This window comes from Pimephales promelas, chromosome 20, assembly GCF_988280905.1.
Source record: "Pimephales promelas chromosome 20, fPimPro1.hap1.1, whole genome shotgun sequence".
NCBI classification, from domain to species: Eukaryota; Metazoa; Chordata; class Actinopteri; order Cypriniformes; family Leuciscidae; genus Pimephales; species Pimephales promelas.
Window position 1 is genome coordinate 26,529,186 of NC_142788.1, and position 21,167 is coordinate 26,550,352.

The 21,167-nt window shown below is 35.5% G+C and overlaps 2 protein-coding genes across 5 annotated transcripts in view; one reads left to right on the forward strand and one right to left on the reverse strand.

Annotated features, from left to right (window-relative positions):
• nfe2 (nuclear factor, erythroid 2) overlaps nucleotides 1-21,167 on the reverse strand; it is a 46,411-nt gene that overhangs the window by 8,154 nt on the left and 17,090 nt on the right. The window contains exons 1-3 of one of the 3 annotated variants that reach the window (XM_089124622.1): nucleotides 10,094-10,464; nucleotides 1,143-1,221; nucleotides 303-440 (exon numbers count right to left, since the gene is read on the reverse strand). In XM_089124622.1, coding sequence (XP_088980748.1) covers nucleotides 303-440; nucleotides 1,143-1,190 — 186 coding nt within the window. In that variant the 5' untranslated portion in view covers nucleotides 1,191-1,221; nucleotides 10,094-10,464. Of the gene's footprint in view, nucleotides 1-302; nucleotides 441-1,142; nucleotides 1,222-2,908; nucleotides 3,365-10,093; nucleotides 10,465-21,167 lie in introns of those variants that run through there. The other 2 variants (XM_039651485.2, XM_089124621.1) reach the window with 2 other exon arrangements.
• On the forward strand, nucleotides 10,661-16,931 carry copz1 (coat protein complex I subunit zeta 1). 2 transcript variants are annotated; one of them, XM_039652885.2, is made up of 9 exons: nucleotides 10,661-10,768; nucleotides 11,133-11,201; nucleotides 11,657-11,738; nucleotides 11,821-11,912; nucleotides 11,993-12,048; nucleotides 12,150-12,227; nucleotides 14,519-14,570; nucleotides 14,747-14,845; nucleotides 16,440-16,931. In XM_039652885.2, the coding sequence occupies exons 1-9, from the start codon at nucleotides 10,751-10,753 to the stop codon at nucleotides 16,485-16,487; spliced, it is 594 nt and encodes a 197-aa protein (XP_039508819.1). In that variant the 5' UTR covers nucleotides 10,661-10,750; the 3' UTR covers nucleotides 16,488-16,931. The 2 variants fall into 2 exon arrangements, with proteins under 2 accessions (XP_039508819.1, XP_039508820.1); XM_039652886.2 differs by having other exon boundaries at nucleotides 14,807-14,845.

Consider the following 21,167-nt stretch of genomic DNA (forward strand, 5'->3'; position numbering starts at 1 on the left):
GAAACAGATGGTCATTGTGCTATGCAGGGGGCTGTCGGCAATATACAGCAGTCACCCTCTTTCTCTGTCTGCCTTTATCCTCGCATCACTCAATTGGCCCATTGTTGCAGCTAAACTCAATGTGTGTTTATAGAGGATTCAGCATTAGAAAAATGCAATAAGGCCATCGTTTCACTACGGCAGCTTGCACTAACTCTAAAATGATTGGCTGTAGCCTACCTCAAAATAATCCGATATTTTCTTGAGTTGTGGTGTTTGTGCATGTAAAAGAGGAACCTGGTGGGGTGTTCCAGTGTACCGACCTGAAGATCTGTGATGGCCATCAGTTCCTGCCAGGCCAAGTCCATCTCCAAATGCTGGGGGGAACGATGTGCCCGGAATCCAGTGACATTGGTGGACATCGACACCTCCCCATGCAGTCTTCCTGGGTTTGCCAGTCCCTTGAAATTAAATGCAGTTTTTTTGGAAAACTTGACATGGACTGTTGCACCATGCAAAATAAATAAATAAAATTAAACTTGTATTTTTGACATTTAAATATGTATTTCTCACTTAAAATATGTAAAAATCCTTGGAACAAGATCAATTTAGACTGCACAAGACAACTTTTTCAGCACATGCATTTACATGCACACAATATGTGTAAACGAGTCAATGGTAAACAAGAAAGATAAGCAATATTTACTTTGATTAATTTTTCTCTCTTATTTTTTAAACTTGAACTCTAAAATCACTCTAAGGCTAAGCCATGCATTGTAATTTTTGTGTAAAAGTGTAGACCAATAAATAACCATATGCATATTTCAATGTCTTCAACGAAGCAACACTATTCTTTTGAATTAATTTTTCAATAGTACTTTTTTACATTATTCAAAATTACATTTTATGTCTGTATTTTGACTTTTTTTGTTAACTTTTTTTTGTTGAGTTTGAAGTAAAAATATTCTACTGCAGTAAGAGAAAATACACTTGTAAAATAGATTAAATTCTCATGAGTTTTATTTTGAATAATGTTTCTTAACTGAAACGACTAAAGTCATTTTTAGCAATGTATAAGCAGATTATTTTTTTAATTATTCCCGCTTTTTCTAGTTGGGAAAACAGCTGATTTATAGTATAATTTTCCTCATATAGATACTCACCTCACAGCTGATCCTCAGGGGAAATACACCGTTGATTGCTGAACACATTCAGGACAGACCCCTGATGCCGTGAATCAATCTAAAACATTAAAAGAAATCATTTTGAACATTTTTTTTTTGTATTTGTCGAACATGAAAGAGAATAGACACACGCTAGTAACGGGTAATATAGGTCAGTTGTGACCACATGTCAACAATCTTAAGAACTGAAACTCACTTGAGTACATTTCCATCCATCTAAACACCCGTAAACCGAGGATGATGTCACTCTGAACTTCAAAAATGAACCTTATATATATATATATATTAAACTGTTTCCCTTCCCATGTCCCCCAAATGTCATGTTGTGTCATGGACATGAAGTTTCGTGGTGCTGGATTTGTCCTATCAGCTGGCTTTTCGAACAGTAATGTCAACCCTTGATAAGACAATCTTTCGGGAGCCAGCCTGTTCTCCAGTAAACGAAGGCAGGGGCCTAACCACAGACATCAGAATGTCAGGAAGACTTTCTCAGTACGCTACTTCATGTTGATAATAAATGAGCTGATGTATAGTGATATTTAATGTGCATTAGCATTCATTCCGGTTACCACTGTGTTCTTATCCTGTTTGTATGGTTGTGTGAAACAGATGCCTCATTATCTGGTGGTTGTCTTTTATTGGTGAAGCCTTTTTATACAAAACAACTGCTTGAAATGTTTATGGCGGGTTTCTGTTAAATTGGGCATATAATCTGGTGCGATAAAAACAATGCAACTTTGCATTCAGATGTCATTCTGCTATGTATCGCACATACGTTTTAACTGTAGCAATGAGAAAAACTGTTATGTTTCTATTCAATTGAACAATTTTACAAGAGTGAACATTTTGTATGAATGCTGGTTATTTTTTGCCAGAAACAATACCAATTTTAATCAATTTTGAAAGGTACAAGGTCAGGTACAAGTTTGACAGGAGGTGACGGCAATAATCTAATGGTTTTGTATTTCATGTGTGGTGAGATATTTAACAAAACACTTCTTTCCTTTTGACATTTTGAGGGTAAAAGACATATATCCTGCCTTTACCGCGGTGTCTAGCTTATTTCCTTTGACTAGTAGGGGACAGGGCTGTGGGACAGGCCTCCCAAGTTTCAACATCAGCTGTGGTACTAACTAACCACTAGCAGTGTACATGAGCTAATAGTAAGCAAGAAAGATGAAAAACAATATTTTCCTTAATTTAATACAATTTTCTCTCTCATTTTTGTAACATTACTCTAAACTACACATTACAACATTTGTGATCATCAAAAAGTGACTGGAGTGGTTCACGTCAAATGAAGATTGAAAAGAGTTTAGAGAAAGAAATAACCATGCACATATATTTTAAAGTCTTCTATGAAGCACTTTTTTTCAAAATAAACTTTTCAAAAGTTAATACTTCAATGTAAAATGATCTCATAGGCATACATATATATATATATATATATATATATATATATATATATATATATATACACACACACACACACACACACACATAATTTCTTTGACACTTTAATCAAGACATAATAATCAAGACAATTTCAAGTCGCAAAAAAGTAAACACTATTCTACTTTTTAAGCAAGAAAGTTAACACTCTTATGACAACAATTATGACTCAAAAAATGTCATTTAGAATTTGAAAGTAAACCAGAATTGCTCAATATCTGTCAACAACTGCCATATTTACTAGAAAAACTTCCCAATAAAGCCCTCAAAAAAGATGAAATAACAAACTGTACCTTATTAGCATTTCCTTAAGCACTGAGCTCAGATGAAAACGTCTTCACAACATCATATTATCCTGTGAGCAGAAACCAGTGACCCCTGTGTTAAACAGCAGAGTGAAAGAGTCCGCCGCATGCTCTTAGTTTTGAACTACAAGTGTGCATGCGCTCAACCTGTCTTTCTCTCTCATTCACTCTTTCTCCCACTCACCCTGTCTGCTTTTGGCTGTCACTCACACAAATGGGATGGGTCTATGGGCGATGCAAGCAGGTTTCCTGTAAAGCACCCACACTTTTTGTCCTCCTAAATGCAACACTTGCACTTTAATATGTTTAAAATACAGTACCCACAACAACTAAAAACAACAAAAAGCGGTTAAGCCACGGATATATATATATAAGCTCTCACTTGTGGACTTCCCAGACCAAATATACATTTAGACCCTTCAGATTGTGGTTTATGGACAACGGATTCCCATCCACAGCTTAGGTGTGTACGTGTCCTAAAGTCTATCACTTCCTCAGTACAAGAACCATGTGTTTCATGGGGTGCAAAAATGACCTTAGGTGAGCATGCACACCCATGTGAGGGATATGGTTTGAACACAGACACTATGAACAGGCGCACCTGGAGTTAAATCTGGGATTGCTGTGCGGAGGAGGGGCTGTTTTCTGACTTGCTTTAGTAGGGATGGAATGTACACCTTCAACAGGTAAGAAAGGCCACATTGTTCCTGTATCTGCCGCACAACCACAAACAGCCAGTGAAAGCGGGGGGGACGGGAGGGTGGAAGAGCGTGTCTTACATTGCAAGTGACCATTCGAGTCCTTGATGAAGTCCTTCCGAAATCACACACACGGGACAATCGGTAGGATTGTTCAGGCACAATCGTCAGGCGAGGTGAAAAGCTGTGTTTTCCTTGTTCATTTGAAGTGCTTAATTTTATTTGACCGATGCCTTATCAGGTTACACCCACCCTCGATAATACACCCCTTTAAGAGCATTCAGGTGCATGATGGTCCACGGTCATTAAGGACTGCCATTGGAGTGCTTGCGGTTGCACTTCTGGTCGAGAAACATATAAATAAACAATATTACTTTTATTGAATACATTTGTCTCTCTCTCTCTCTTATTTAAAGAAGTAATTCACTTTTAAAAAACGTTTGCTGATAATTTACTCACCCCCATGTCATCCAAGATGTCCAGGTCTTTCTTTCTTCAGTCGAAAAGAAATTCAGGTTTTTGATGAAAACATTCCAGGATTTTTCTCCATATAATGGACTTCAATGGGAACCAAACGGTTCAAGTTCCAAATGAGAGTTTCAGTGCAGCTTCAAAGGGCTTTAAAAGACACCAGACGATGAATTAGGGTCTTATCTAGGACCCTTTGAGTCATGACTCGAAAAAAGATTTTTTCATTTTGATGAACGAGTTCGAACAAAAGCCGAACAGAGCAGAGCAAGGCGAGCATTTGTGCTTATAAAACTTAAAACTTTTTTTATTTTTGAAATGAGTGATCGTTTCGCTAGATAAGACTCTTATTCATCGTCTGGAATCGTTTAAAGCCCTTTGAAGCTGCACTGAAACTGTCTTTTGGACCTTGAACCGTTTGGTCCCCATTGAAGTCCATTATATGGAGAAAATCCTGGAATGTTTTCATCAAAAACCTTCAAATCTTTTCGACTGAAGAAAGAAAGACATGGACATCTTGGATGACATGGGGGTGAGGAAATTATCAGCAAAAGTTTTTTTTAAAAGTGAACTACTCCTTTAAATATTACTCTAAACTATGCATTGCAAGTTTTGTGATAATCAAAAAAGCGTCTACTGAAAAACAAAGATTTTTAAATTACATTATCTCAATAAAATAACCCCATCAACATATGATAAAGCAAAACATGTAATATCTGTCAAATTGCATAGAATATATTTATAATGTAAAGACAAATTTATGCGTTGAGCTTCTGAAGCAAACATTTAATGTGTGCTTGGTTCTTAAAGTTCTCAATATTACACGATCATTCCGGTGATGCGCTCCACAATCATTAGAAACCAAAGACAGCCATGAAGAGAATTTCCAATAAAAAATGTCAACATATTAGAAGCTCGAAAGCGTGGTTGAGTAGCCTACTATGAACAAGAAAGCTATGACTAAAAACTGCTTATCAAGGCTTGTTAGAGCGTTGTGCCCGTGGTTTCATGATACTTGTTCAAGCTCGTCGTTTACAATGCGGTGTTTTCATTCCCACGCATTAATATGTTTGTATGTAAATGCACCATAATGATGGACGTAGGTGGCTGACATCGTCCAAAGAGGTGGGCGCATGCCAGGAACCAGAGAGACGGGACTTCCCAAGCCTTGATTCCTAGCACCCACCCACCCACCCGACTCCACCACCTACAAACACACACATGAAAACAGCCTGCTATTACATCCACCACAGTGGTTTGGGATTTGGCGTGTTCCAACCTAAACAGCCGTTCTGTCTCTCTCCACACATAGTTCAGGTCATCGAGTCGCTCGCACAGTTCAATATCTCACTGCTGTGTGACCTTGTCCTTTTCATCTATTTATTCTTGCTGTTCATTGTATATTTTAATGTGTTTTAATGTATTTCTGTATTCATTTGACCCTCTGTCACGTTGTGGCCTCGTGATGCTCTTGACCCTCTATGGTTTGACCACAGGAAGTGAAACAGCCCCATGACACCATCCTGACCCATCCAACTATTTCTATTCTTCCTGCTTCCTATATAGGTAAGAGGAAACTCATTGGATTTTTTTTGTTTTATTTTAAAGTTTCGGATTATATTTTTTCCTTAAAAAAAGAAGAAAGTTGATAAAAACTGGAGTTTCTAAGAGTAAGAGTAAGACATTCTATACAAGTAAAAATAAATAAATTATATATATATATATACACATATATATATATGAAGAGTTCAGATGCAAAAGCCTCTAAGTGCCATTTGAAATTTTCTTCTAAAATGATCATTTTAGATTATATATTTAAGTTCAGTAATTTCACTTAAATGACAATGATGATTACCTATGAATTGCCATTTAAGTGAAATTTCTGAACTTAAATATACAAGCTTGATAAAAATGATCATTCTAGAAAAAAATTTCAAATGGCACTTAGAGGCTTTTGCATCTGAACTCTTCATATATATATATATATATATATATATATATATATATATATATATATACATATAGCACTTTTAAATTATTTTATTGTGATTAATTGAATCTATCAAATATATATATATATAATTGGGTATATATATATATATATATATATATAACTTTTATGTTAGATGGGATTAATCATGATTTGATCGAACTGATAGCACTAATAAAATATAGGCCTGTGATAATTTTCTTTTTTCAACCTTTATATTTTTTATGTAATATAATAATATTTAGTGTATCTATATATTAATTTATATTTATTTATTTAAATTTGAACTACTGTGCAAAAGCTCAAGATTTAGATTTAATTTTTAAAAAAAGAAAACTTTTATTTAGCGAGGACATTAAGTTGATCATACGTGTCAGTAAAGACATTCATAATGTTAGAAAAGCTTTATATTTCAAATATAAAGATAAAAAACATTTCAAAATATATTAACATAGAAAACAGGTATGTTCATTAGTAATAATATTTCACAATATTATAGCTTTTACTGTATTTTTAATCACATAATTGGAGTCTTTCGAAAACATTAAAAATAAATTTTGAACTAATTTTTCCTGTCCAAAAACACAACATTACTATCCGATTGTCATTAGCCACAAGTAAACATGAGAACACGTTTTCAATTACATGGAAAATCTTCCCGAGCTACTTATGATGAGAGCATTCATGTCTTTGGTTTGTGGTCCATTGGGAAAATTCATTCTGCTGCTGGGAAAAGTGGAAAATATGTGTATGAGTAATCAAGAGTAACGTAATTTCATCCAATGCAAAATATATATACTGCAACAGCTCTAAATAAATAGCATTCCCTTAAACCTCAAATAAAGTATATGTTTTTAATTCAACTCACAGTCCAGTGCGGACTAGTTTACTATACACAGATCCATATGCATGCCTGCAAATAGTCAGGATCAAAACATATGTTACTAAAGGATTTTATCATTTAAAACTGCAAATAAGCAGAAATATTGAAATATTTAAGGCCAAGAAAAGCTATAATGTCACCTGCAGAAATATTTAAGAATCCACGCTATAGGTCATTTATGCACATCAAATAAGACAAATTTGGGACATTCACCATGTGAACTCCTGCTAGATGCATTTTTGAACCCCATGCTTCATTGTGCAATAGAGCTGGCCGGGTGAATTAAAGAATGCCACGATCATGTAAGCAGCTCCCCTCTACCCCCGTCTCATGCCAGAAACCACAACAGTTAGCATAAGCACCTAGACAAGCCTTTATCAGCGCTCAGCAGAGCTTCCGCCACCCAACATCCCCTTTCCCCCTGCTCTCCTCTCCTTCTGCAACCACAACTCTCACCACACCCAAGCACACACTGGGAACCGGTGGGATACAGAGCCACCGTCATGTCAGACACTCATCACAGGCCAGTATGATGATGATGAGAAGTTCAACAATGCCCTTCTGATACGGTGTGGAAAAGATGAGCGGACACGTACCATGCCGTGACCGCACAGATAAAGATCTTATTGTGAAAGACGTCCGATTATCTGAAGAGTTTTATCTCAAGCACTATTGGGACACAGTTATGCGCAATGATACTGTGGGCGCAGGTTCCTCATTTGGAGTCTGTCAGGTGTAACGATTGTTTGGTGACAAATAGGATTCTAAGATCATCTCTCTTGAAAATATTTCCACTATACATTTGACTACTGTAAAAAAAATATTTATGGTTTAACTTGGTTTAAAAAATAAGTAACCTAGCTGCCTTACAATTTTAAGTTCATTGAAATGGAAAAATTGAGTTAATACAATGAAGGAGATTAATTTAATCACCAGAAACTCAAAATATTATGTTATCTGAACTACATAAATTATCTAAGTTGATTTGACAAAAGAAAAAAATGTTGCGATTACAAATCATGAAAATATTTTTTTTTTACATGAGATGAACCATTAGAGCAGTGCTATTTAAGGAGTCAAAGACTTTATGTATCACTACTTAAGTCTTTATGTAAAAGACTTAAGTAGTGATTTAGAAATGATTCGATAATAATCAACTGCCGATCATTGTAGGCCTTATGAACGTAACACATGGATTGCAACAAGTACAACAAGCTCTAAATGGTTGCAACTATAAACACTCACAGATTTACTATAAACACACCAAAATGTTTGCTATACGTTTTAATATGTTTTTTAAAAAATCCAATTGACCTCCACAAATGCTACACTGAATATAGGCTGAAAATAAAAATATATATTGTTTTGGGAACAGCACCATGGTATGATCAAAAATGCATTATATATGTATTGCAATATTACAGATTTTTTTTTTTTCAAATATAAAAATATGTAATATTGCAAAATATTACCAATTAAAATAGCTTTATGGATATATATTTTAAAATATATTTTTAGATATAAAAATATTATGATGCAAAGCTGAATTGTCAGCATCATTACTTCAGTCTTCAGTGTCACATGATCCTTCATAAATCATTATAATGCTGATTTCCTGCTCAATAAACATTTTGTATTATTATCAATGTTTAAAACATTGCTTAAATTAACTTTTATTTTTGTGTAAAACACAATAAAATGTTTTCTTTGGTGAATAAAGAACAAAGAACAGCACTTGTCTTTACTGTCACTGAATAAGAGTAAGTATCTTAATTAAGTATAGCTTAATTTAAGTCTTTCATGAAATAAATAAATAATCAAACTGACCCCACACTTTTAAAAAGCAGTAGCCTATATAATGAACATGGCAAATAATATAATATAATATAATATAATATATATATGCATGAAAACTGAAAAAAAAAAAAGATTCTTGATCTGTGAACAGCACTGTGAAGCTGACTCTCAGTGTGACATAAGAATACCTAAAGAAAAAAAAGACACCAAGGAAACACATACTGTATCCTCTCTGATATAATAGGGTAATTTCGAAATGTTCTTCGTGGTAAAGTTGTGAAAACCCAGTGTTTCATTGCGAAACTCGCTGGTGAGCCACCTTACTGAACAATATGGAACATCTCTATTAAGAATAGACACTTTTTGTATTTTGTGCTTCAAGACTCAAGTATCCAACACGTTCAGAATAGTATTGTGAGCTTTACTTACAGGTTATCCCACCACAGATCTCCAGATTAAACGGTTTTCTAAGTCTGAGAACAAAACAAGTGACCTCTGATGTCAGCGTAGCCGCTGTAGTAAAGAGCCGTGAGCCGCGCAGGGAAAACCCCTGTACGGATTCGTTTTCACAGTGGTGCTTCCCAGAAAAAGTGACCAGTGTAATTATGATCCCCAGTTGTAGGAGGATCTCTTAAATTATCTCTGAAAAAACAGGACAGGCTGGAAGCATATGCAATTTTGAGGAGGACTTGTGTCATTGAGGCCAGTGTGTCATTCACGGAGAGCAAACAGATTCCAAACCCAATCAGTTTTTCATAATCAGGATCCGAATCACTTGTCTTTGACTAAGCGTCTGGTCCTGAGAGCCAGAGTTTTAGAACTACTGGTCTGCTTTTTTTTTAATTTCTGGAAGCATGATGAAGTCATCGTACCCAGGTAGACTGTGAATCACCTTTAGGAATACGTCTGTAAAACACTATGTAAATAGGAGCAAGTTTTGTTTTGAAATTCTGAAATAAAAATGTTTTTTGAGGTTGATATTATCCTTTAACACACACATGACTAATAGGACACATGCATATTGAAGTATGAAAAGTTTGTAAATCGGAATTTTACTTTCATTTGTAGGCCTACCATTTTTTTTTTTACTCTCGACATCTCCCTTTTATCAATTGGATTAGATTTGTTTAATCTAAAACTTTTAAAGTGAACAGGCCTAATTAGTAGCTATTAATTAGTTAGTTTAGTTGGTAATCAAACTGATTTAGTTGTTTAAGAGTTTTCTGTGATCATGATTGGTTCCCAAACAAAAGTAAGTTCTAAGAACTTTTTGCTAACGTTGCCATTAAAGGAGTGGTTCACTTTAAAAAAAAAACTTTTGCTGATAATTTACTCACCCCCCTGTCATCCAAGATGTCCATGTCATTCTTTCTTCAGTTGAAAAGAAATTAAGGTTTTTGATGAAAACATTCCAGGATTTTCTCAATATAATGGACTTCATTGGGAACCAAACGGTTCAAGGTCCAAATGGCAGTTTCAGTGCAGCTTCAAAGGGCTTTCAACGACACCACACGATGAATAAGGGTTCATTTGCATTTACAGATTAAATACAATAGAATTATAAATAGTTGCATTTATAGATTAAATAGAAAATTTCATGTAATTTGTTAGGACATTTTCCGACATTTTGACAAGTAGCCAAACAGGCCATAGACACAAATATTTTAGACAGCTGGATACTTATGATTTGCGTGCTTCTAGACTGTGTATTGTAGTGTTTAGAAGATTGTATTGTAATGTTTACGTTATTGTTTTAATGTTTTTTATTGTTTTATTTTAAAAATAATAATAAAGATAATATAATAATAACCGCTTTGGGTAGACCAATTCAAAATATACGGATTAATTTATTTCCTGTAATATTTTCCCGCAATAATCAATAACGCTACAAAATACTTCCGCTTAGTTTTGCCCTTTTACCTCATGTCGTAAGCGGAAGTACACATACGCAGGAACTCAATACACGGAGCTAAGCGACTTCTGCACAGTACAAAATGGATACGCTAATACTGGTAATAAGATTTTATCTCTATATACCAATATATATATATCAATATATATATAAGTGTAAATCATCCGTTAGCACTTAAATCTACTCTGTTGCCCGTTAAATAGCCCGTACGCTACATCCGCCAAATTATAAATCACTAATCAATCATACGAGTTTAGCAACAGCGTGTATAGGATAATTATTATTTTTAAAGGTTAAAGATTATATTAAAATATTACATTATAATATTGACTTTACAGCCTCAGCAGTTGCTGATGGGCATCTGAGCTACAGTTATACGTCTATTCAACCTTTATCCTGATCAGCTGATTCATTTGACTGTAACTCATTGGTCATCTGTCATGTTTGTGTCTGTGCTTTGACAGGAGCCCTCTCTGTACACTGTAAAAGCTGTTCTGATCATGGACAATGACGGAGAGAGACTTTATGCTAAGGTGAGATCATCAGATGATGAACATCAGGATGATGATCAGATCTGAGTTGATATACAGGGATTATTTAAAGGGATAGTTCACCCACAAATGAAAATTCTTTCATTAATCCTCATGTCATTAAAAAAAACACCCCAAGAGGGACATTTTTAGGATTACACTAAAAGGCTGTTCACTTGCTAAAAAGTATGAACTATCAGTCAGACGCCGTGTAGAAGATTGTGTGTTCAGTAAAGTTGTGATCATGTTTTAGGATTCTGTCATCATCATCATCATTTACTCGCCCTCATGTTATTCAAAACCATATAACAGTCTGTCATTTTCAAACTCGCACCCTTTAGAAACATAAGCTTTTTGTTTGCATAAGGTGTATGAAAGAGTGTTTATTAGCATTTCAGTTATATAGAAGTGCTCTGTCTTTATTATAAGCTTCATATATTGAGGTGTGTTTGTTTCAGTATTATGATGACACGTACCCCACAGTGAAAGAGCAGAAAGCCTTTGAGAAGAACATCTTCAACAAGACACACAGGACAGACAGTAAGTGATAATGTTACTGTCAGTCTTGTGTTGGCCAACATAAAGTCAAATCTGGGAGTCATTCTTCCTCTCTTCCACACAGGTGAAATAGCATTGCTGGAGGGTCTAACGGTTGTGTACAAGAGCAATATTGATCTGTATTTCTACGTAATCGGCAGCTCCCATGAAAATGAGGTAATGCTTTATACTTCATCCAGTATTGTCTTATCATAACCGTGTGAATCTCATAAGTGTCATTGTCTTTCTTTACACAGCTGATGCTTATGTCAGTGTTGAATTGTCTCTTTGATTCCCTGAGCCAAATGTTGAGGTACTGTTGGAAAGATTTTTCCCATTAGGAGTTATATGGTCTCTCTCAGGAACCCTCCCCCCAAAAAAGTTTGACTTTGATTGTTTTCTTCCTCTTTTTAGGAAAAATGTGGAAAAGCGAGCCCTGCTTGAAAATATGGAGGGTCTGTTCCTGGCCGTTGATGAGATTGTTGATGGAGGGTAAGCCATAATGAATGTATTCAAACTTATTACAGTTAAAGAAAAAGAAAAAAAAAGAGAGTCAAACAGAAGCAAACTATATTGTTCCATAGAGATCTTGCTGTACGTACACTATCGTTCAAAAGTTTGGGGTCGGTAAGATTTTCGAATGTTTTTGAAATGCGTCTCACCAATTCTGCATTTATTTTTTAAGTCATTAGTGTTGTGAAATTTAAAAAATGTGATTATACCAATATTTCCCAATAGCATTTTGAGCGTGTGAGTGCAATAGCCAATCAGAGGTGTTTAAGAATCTGCTCAAAATGCTAGAGAGGAATGCTGGTATAAAGATAAAATAGGAATATTGCATAAAACGTTTGCGAATAAAGCACCATTTCCATCCCATGTGTTCAAGAGAACAAAATCGACACTTCCTGGGAAATTGGCACTAAATATCTGTAATAAAATTAGAAGTTGCTGCAATCGGTAAAGCCCCTGTGGCTCTTCTGTCCTACATCATAAATGACAAAGACAAAATGCAATAAACGCTGTCATGTTATCTTGCGTTCAGATGCCTGGTGTTGGGAACACAATCATGTGAGATGCTTCTGGCAGGGAATTAAACCAAATCAATTTGGCTCAGGCATTTTATAGTCATCCAATCAGTTATCCAATCACATCCACTGTTGAGGCAAAGTTACGTGAGTTCTTTTGTTGGCCATCGAGGGATTTATTCAGTAAACGAGTTTCCATCATAGTTTATGCGCACGTCGTCTTATCTGATAAAAAGTGTATCGTTCTCAATTGAGCGATTCTTTGAGTATAAAGTTGAAAAGAACAGCAATTTATTTGAAATAGAAATCTTCTCTGACATTATAAATGTCTTTACTGTCCCTTTTGATCAATTTGATGCATCAGAATAAAAGTATTAACCCTTTAGGCTAATAAAACATTCGATTTTGACATCTTTATTTTAAAAGGCTATATCTTAAAAGTGATAAAAGATAGAGACTTTATGTAAATTTGAGAAATATTAAGGATGATCCAAAGTTTATGTAGGGATTACATTATCCCATCTAATTTGTGTATCATGACGTCATATGGTGGCGGCAATCTTGGATTATAGAATTTTCATGAAAAGTCACGTTTAAATGATAAAATGCAGCACTTCTTTCTTTCCCCACAAAATATCCATCACCTTCTGTATGCTATATTGCACAATACTGAATGCTCAGCTATATAGTAAGTAGTAAACAAACTGTAAATCAATTTGAACAACAATAAAGTGGCTCACTCTCACACTAGCTCCGCTTTTGATCGCACTGATTTAATATGCTCTAACTTGAGCATTTTGTATGGAAACATGACGTTTTTTGAGTCGGGGATGAAGTAGGACATGTCTGCCATCCAGTGGAGAGGATGTCGAACGATATTTGACACCCAATTTGACAAAATCAGGCATTTTATTCACTTGTCGAGTAAACTCAACCGTGGCGCCTAGAAGGTTAAGTTAAAAAAAAAAATCTTCTCGAACCCAAACCTATAAACCTTGGTGTATCTTATAATTACATTCATATATTTGTCAGATGGTCTTATCCAAAGCAGTATGTGCATTCTCTGGGAGTCAGACCTACTGTGCTCTACTAGTTGACCTACAGAAATTTTATGGATTTTATTACATTGTCATTTATTACAATTAATATTTTAAGTATTCTAATCAATCAATTTGTGTCATTAATATTAATATAATTATATTTATACTGTGTTTAAAAAAATAATAACACAGGCTCACACAGAATCAACGGCAAATCATTCATAAAATACTATAAATCAGGTACTCTTTACATTAATTGTATATTCTGGCTGTTATGATTATATTTTCCTTTCAGCTACTAAGACTGTCATACATTTTCAGCTCTGTTTAACAGTTTTAACTATGAATAAATATCAATCCTGTAGCTCAAACAAATAGTGCAACGCCCAGATTTTAGGTACGTTTCCCAGGGAATGCATAAACTAATAAAACAGATACCTTGATTAGAATAAAACAAAAAAAATCATTGGAGAAAATGCAGAAAAAGTCTATAGATTCCTTCTGGGTGTAGACATCGGCCACTGAAAACACCAGCAGAGCTCATGCGGGCGACGTAAGATTGATTCTGGCGAGTGTTATTTCCTGATCCTGTCCACATCCTTTCCTGTTTTGTCTATGAAGGAGGGCCAAAAAAAGGAAGCATGCATTTTTTAAACCAATCGTAGCCTAAAAATCGCATTGTTTTGGTCGCAGCACTGATTAATCGTCTGTTTTGCAGTGTGATCCTGGAGAGCGACCCACAGCAAGTGGTTCACCGTGTTGCTTTGAGGGTAACTACTTCTTGTTCTCCTCTATTGACTTCCATTACGCTGATGTGAATGTTAATCTGATTAGTATTTGTTGCCTCTGCTTCATCTCTCGTGCTCTGACGCCACTGATGAGCATTATGGTACTTGCTAGGCAGCTATTAAGTTTGATTTCCAATAATCTTGCATGTACGAGACAGGAAGCAAGCAAGCCAGCAGTCCTAAAGTCATCAGCATCTCCCTCTCTCATCTCGTTCCAGGGCGATGACGTGCCTCTGACAGAACAGACAGTCACTCAGGTGAGAGAAGTCCACGCCCTTCCTTCAGCGGCACCTGTCGCGAACACGGCTCTTATGTTTAATAGCGGCTCTGCCGTTTACCCACGATTCATTTGGAAAACGAGTCTGCTGCGGTCCCACATTAAGAACTTTTCACTCGCTAGGCCGGGTTCCGGTGTGTGTCTGGCGCATGTAAACATGATGGCTAATTATTGGCGGCTGTCTGCCAGCGATGGCTCCCCGCGGCTGGCGTAGTCGTGAGTGCGGACTGATTAATGTTCTCGTTTAAGAGGGCCTGCGACAGGCTGCCTGTATCCCTTTGGTGTCGGTGATTAATGGCTGTCTCCTCGTCTTCCCTGCTGTACGGTTATGCTTTGCCTCGTCTTGTGCAAATTAAGATGATGAATTAATTCCTGGATGTTTTGCCGCGCCTGCATTACTCGATTAAAAGGTTCCCCTCTACGTTCGCACCTTTACATGTAAAAGTTTTGCTATTGCTCTTTTTCATTTTAGATGCACTATTGTTCAGAAGTTTGGGGTCAGTAAGTTTTTGTTTATTAAAGAATTAATGAAATTAATTTAGTGAGGGTGCATTAAATTGATCAAATGTGACAGTAAAGACATATTGCAAAAAATATTTGTCTACAAAACCTGAAAAAATGTATCATGATGGTACATTGATTGACTATTATTGAGCATATTAGAATGATTTCTGACGGATCATGTGACACTGACGACTTAAATTTTAATATGTTATTGCAATATAACCGTTTTCTATTTGAATATATTTCACAATATTACTGTTTTAGTATTTTTATTCAAATAAATGTAGCCTTGGTTAGCAAATTCTTATGACTCTAAACTTTTGGATTTTTACCCCCCTTAGTTAAGGATTTTTTAAAATTGTGGGTATAAATTAGGAAAATCTAGTAATTTCTCCCATAATTTCAGGCTTTTGGACATCACTGTGCCTTAAGGAGGAGGAGCTAATATTTTGCGTTTTGATGGATGTGTGTGTGCCTTTTAAGAAAAATGATGGCATTAATAAGTCAAGAACACACACACACATTCAAATTCAATTACCTTTTGTAGCTTTGGAGACAAGTGAGCTTTTTGGGGAGTGGTTTGGTCTATCCGTCCTCACTGAGTGATTGGATTTACTGAAGAGGAACACAAAATATTTCAAATAAATGATTCTGAAGATGGTAATTCATTCTAATTAAATGTAACTAATTACTTTGCATTGCCTAATTTAAAACTTCAGGTTATAATAAATTGGCTTTCATATATTCTTTCATGAGCTCCTAATGACACATCAGATTAATTATAACAACCATTATAAGTGGAGCACCAGGTTATGTTTCTTTCATTTAAAGTTTGACATCTAAAAAACGTCTCACTTTATCTCCGTAACCCTCATATTATCAGATTGATTGTGGAATCAAATTATGATGATATATTAATACATCATATTTTTTGTAATATATATTTTCATTTAATAATTTTTGGTGAATTTAAAAAATATATAAAATGTTTTAAGTAATATACTCATGTTTTACATTATATTGTAATATTATATCACTTTACTGGATGTTTTTTTTGTTGTTATTTCTAGGTGCTTCAGTCAGCTAAGGAACAGATCAAATGGTCTCTACTCCGATAGGATGCTTTTGGTCCCGTTCCTGAACTGAGATGAGGGGAATGAACGAGACTCAATCACTTTTCATCACTACTGTCCTATCTGGCTTGTTCCTCAAGTATTTTCTTGACTGTTAAAGTGCACATCCACTGAAATCCACTAGTGTTTCTCTCTCTCTCTCTCAAATATAAGACCGAGAACTTGACATTTCTAAAGTCATGGCAGGAGGAAGAATCTGGAATAATGTCATGGCGGGACTTTCTTTTTAGGGAAAAGTACCAGGGCGTGTTTTATTTTTTTCATCCCATTCCAGTAAGCGCTTGAATATATGGCTGGTTTTGTGAATGATATCACTGTTGTATTGTGAGATTTTCATTACGATTCATGTACATTCCAGTGGTTGATCTTGTTCACTGTTCTTCCCTCTGACCCTTGTTTTGATTGAAGTAAACAAACCGTTTCACCCTCGTTCTGCTGCGGTGTGTTTTCTCCTCGTTTTGGGCACTATTGGGTTTACAGGGGCGGTTTGTGACTTTTTATTTTCCTTGGAAATATTTTGAGGTCATTTCGTTTACGGTTTTGTGAGTTGTAAGTCAATCATCATTATTACTACTGCTCATAGGTAGGATTAGCGGCTAGTAACTGTTTACCTCTCCAGCAACAAAACAGACGTTTAAAATAGCGTTTGAGTTACTAAACAGATTTATAAAAAAAAAATAATAGGTACTGTTATGACTTTTGAGAACATTAGATGCTACAACATTTATTATACTCATAATTTAGACCTCTTTTAAAATAGATTGATATTACTGTATATACCCTCCAACGGAAGTGCATGTTTCGCTCGCTACTGTCTGCGGCAATGACTCAAAGTCAATACAATAGCGCCCTCTCCTGGTTGTAAATGAAACGCAATCCTGAGGTTGAACTGCACTTAACATTTACTACACCATTTTAACTTTGTTTTTGTTGCCCTTTCATGCTTGCTAGGCACTACATCATGCGCGTAAAATTACAAGTGTTTTTAATACATCAACAATACAATACATCAATTTTTCCCCCTCTAAATTTATGGTCAATTTTGAATTGGTTGTAAATTATGTGCAGCAAATGGTACATTTTTAAGAGGTCCTAAAACAGGCTGTTATTTAAAAACCCAGAAAAGCTGTTTTGGCCACAAGCCCTCATAGACTGCACGAGGAAAGTGTTTATTCCACTAAATACTCTGGAATAAAAACTGGTTGTCGCTAAACAGCCATGCCTGTGTGTGTGTGGTTTAGGTAAACCATAATGTCCCACAAACACAAAATGTCCCCACAAAGAGGACACTATCCATAATCCTTGACCTTGTGGGGACAGTTTTTGGTCCGTATGAGAAACACGACTTATAAATCATACTAAGTGATGTGTTTTGAGAATGTAAAAATGCAGTTTTCTGAGATAGGTTTGGTTAGCGTAAGGGGATGGGATATATGAAGAGTTCAGATGCAAAAGCCTCTAAGTGCCATTTGAAATTTTCTTCTAAAATGATCATTTTTATCAAGCTTGTTTATTTAAGTTCAGCAATTTCACTTAAATGGCAATGAAGATTACCTATTAATTGTCATTTAAGTGAAATTACTGAACTTAAATATACAAGCTTGATAAAAATGGTAATTTTAGAAGAAAATTTCAAACGGCATTTAGAGGCTTTTGCATCTGAACTCTTCATATGGACTTATTTATGGAAAGTCCCCATCAAACATGAACAAACACAACCTGTGTATGTGTGTGTGTGTGTGTGAGGTAAAATGTTGCGAGGAGGTTTGACAGCTTTGCATGCCTGCTTTTTCTCTGGTGGATTCCTCCCGTCTCTCATTTTAATGCAAATGAAAGGTTCCCCCTGGAGAAATGGTTGTAAAAATAGTAGTATATCACGTTCATGCCTGAGAATCATACCTATAGGACACTGTTATCGCACTGGGGGCGGAGACCAGACATCTGCAATATCAGAGGTCACTGTGACCAATGCTTTGAAAGAGTTCACTAAGATTTTATCAGGGTACATGAAAAGAGCCCATGGCTGTCTGAAACCGAAAGGAGCTGCCCAGTCAGTTAATGACTCAGAAAGCATGTTTTTATTTTGTACCAGTTACTGTATTCAGCAACATAATGGCTCGTCTAATGATCTACAGCAAATTAAAGGGAGCTTTACACGTAACCAGACATAACCAAGCCACATTTTTAGAGTGAATTTACTTCTTTCTGCTTTATTAGATGCCATTTTTATTCTTTCCATCAACGACCAAACCATACAGAGCAAATTTAATATCACCAAGTAAATATTTAATGACTTCACTGCCTGTTTCCCTGTAGAAATTGAATCATAAGTTGGAAAAAAAAGACATTCGTAATGAATGACTGTGTTATTTTAGTGTCATTGATATACTTGTTATTGTAATATTTTTAATTAAATTGTATTTTTATATTTTCATGAAAGTTTCTGCAGTTTTGTTGTAGCCTATTTTTGTCTTTTTTATTAGTTTTCAGTTTTTTAATGTATATTTAGTTTTTATTTTATTTTTATTTTATTTAGTACTTCAACTTAAATTAGGTGAAAATGTGAAATAATTATTTGGCTAGTAGCTGAAATAAAATGTAAAAAATGTTTATATTCTATTTAAACTCAGTTAATGTGAAATTGTGGAAATGGTTTTAATTTTAGTACAAAATAATAACCCTGCTTTATACTTAATTACAGACCCAATATATTTTTCCACCAACAATTTCAAGTGAGGTTTAGAGATTATCAATGAAATACTTTACTAATATTTTGCTATATAAATGTTATCATAAGCTAAAAAAAAAAAAAAACACTTAAAATCAATGAATGTGTCCATAAATATACTTTAACTTTATGTTGTAAGGATTTTAAAAAGAACAATTTTTTCCATTATTGGAAAGTTTGAATGTGATATTCTTCCTCACACCCTACTTTTCATTCACGAAAAATTAAATATGGCATCTATCCTGACTAACATCCATTCTCCTGATTTGTGCTGCAGAAGCTGGAATGGAAACCGATCTTCAGCGGCTTTGAGTCGACTGCAGGTAACAAAAGTTCACCGGCATGTGGGATATGCAGTTGTAATGAGAGAGGTTTAGGACAGGGCTTGTTTAGGCCAGTTTGGGTCTGTAACACAGCTTCAGAGAGAGAACTTTCTTGGCACTGGTTCAGCACACCTCTACAACCTTCTATTCCTCTCTATCTTCCTCTTTAATGATGCTTTGGCATCCATATGAAAGTATCTGGGAAAGTTCCTTTGTCTCGGCTGATATCCTAAAGCGTGAAACATGACGTTGGCCCCTGAGCGCCTCACCCTCCCAGAGGGAGTTCCCTAACCCTGTTTCAGAGAGGCGCGCGAGCGGTGGCGTCTTATCTCCAAAGCATGAGAGCCTTCAGCTCGAAATTTATTTGACCAATTGAGCTAAGTAGCTCTTTCATTATGAGGTCATTCATTATGATTCATTTGTGGATGGGTGAGAGTCACAGATAAAACCTCAAGACGTCTCGCTCATCTGTGTGTTATGAACTGTAGGCTACAGCATGGCTATGCTCCCATTGAATAAAGCAAACTGCTGTGGGACCGTGGAACAAGTTAAAAAAAAAAGATATCATCTGCAATAAAGGGGTAACGGTCAAGAGTCAGTAAGGATATGTCCTTTATATAACTTTAAAGGTAAAGTGTGCCATTTTGAGGTAATTATGCCGAGACAACTATAAGTAAGCCATTGATTATCCTGAAAAGTGGAAATGCTGCAACTCTGTGAGGCTATAAAAACACTGCTCTGTTTGTTTAAGCTGAAGAAAGCCTCCAAAGTTTTCTGTTAGCATGTGTGCATTTCAATGGCAACTGAAATTCCATTTTGCAGATAAGTTCAATGATGAATAAAGCAATTCTTGCAAAGAATTTTGACAAAAACTATGTGTATCTTTAACCATAGATCATATGAAAAACTAGTCAGTGATCACACACTGATACAAGTCTAATGGATCACAAAAAATATCCGGCTCATAAGAGTGATCCGTTCTATAATTTCAGTGGTAGCGTAGCACTGTATATGTTTCTGATTCAACAAAGCAAACGGCTCATAAGAATCATTCACTTGGCAATCGGACTACACTGGTTGCACGCATAGACGGTAAAAGAAGGTTGCACGTTATGTTTTTAATTCACTAAAAGATACGGCACAAAAGAGTCAATCGATCGGCAATCAGACTCGTGCTGTATGTTTTTGCTAAACTGAAAAGAATCGGCATATAAGATTCATTCATTTAGGAGTCGGACTACACTGCTTGACTCTATTGTTGACTCCCCCTCAGCGACGTTGATTCCGGAAGTATTTTTTCCCCCATTCATTTCTCCATTAGGGATTTTTAGAAAGTATTTGTTAAAGCCATGACCCGAGGTGAATCATAACATTACAAACTTTGTTTTGAAGCAAAAAAGTATTTGAAAATCGGACAAAAATGCAAAGCCGTAGCCTACGGACTGTGCTGCTAACAGCATAGGCTAATCAACCCGTACGTCTTTTCAATATAAACTAAATGTAAAATAAGTTAATAAGACAAAAGTATATTGTTAAAGAACTAAACATTCATCACATTAACCCATATAGCACACCTTTTTGAACAGACTTCATACATCCTCTAATTAGGCTATA

Coding starts and splice junctions, on each gene's coding strand:
- copz1 (XM_039652885.2), top strand. Junction 11,913..11,992: donor GCAGCTCCCATGAAAATGAG/GTAATGCTTTAT, acceptor TTCTTTACACAG/CTGATGCTTATGTCAGTGTT. Junction 14,846..16,439: donor CAGAACAGACAGTCACTCAG/GTGAGAGAAGTC, acceptor TGTTATTTCTAG/GTGCTTCAGTCAGCTAAGGA.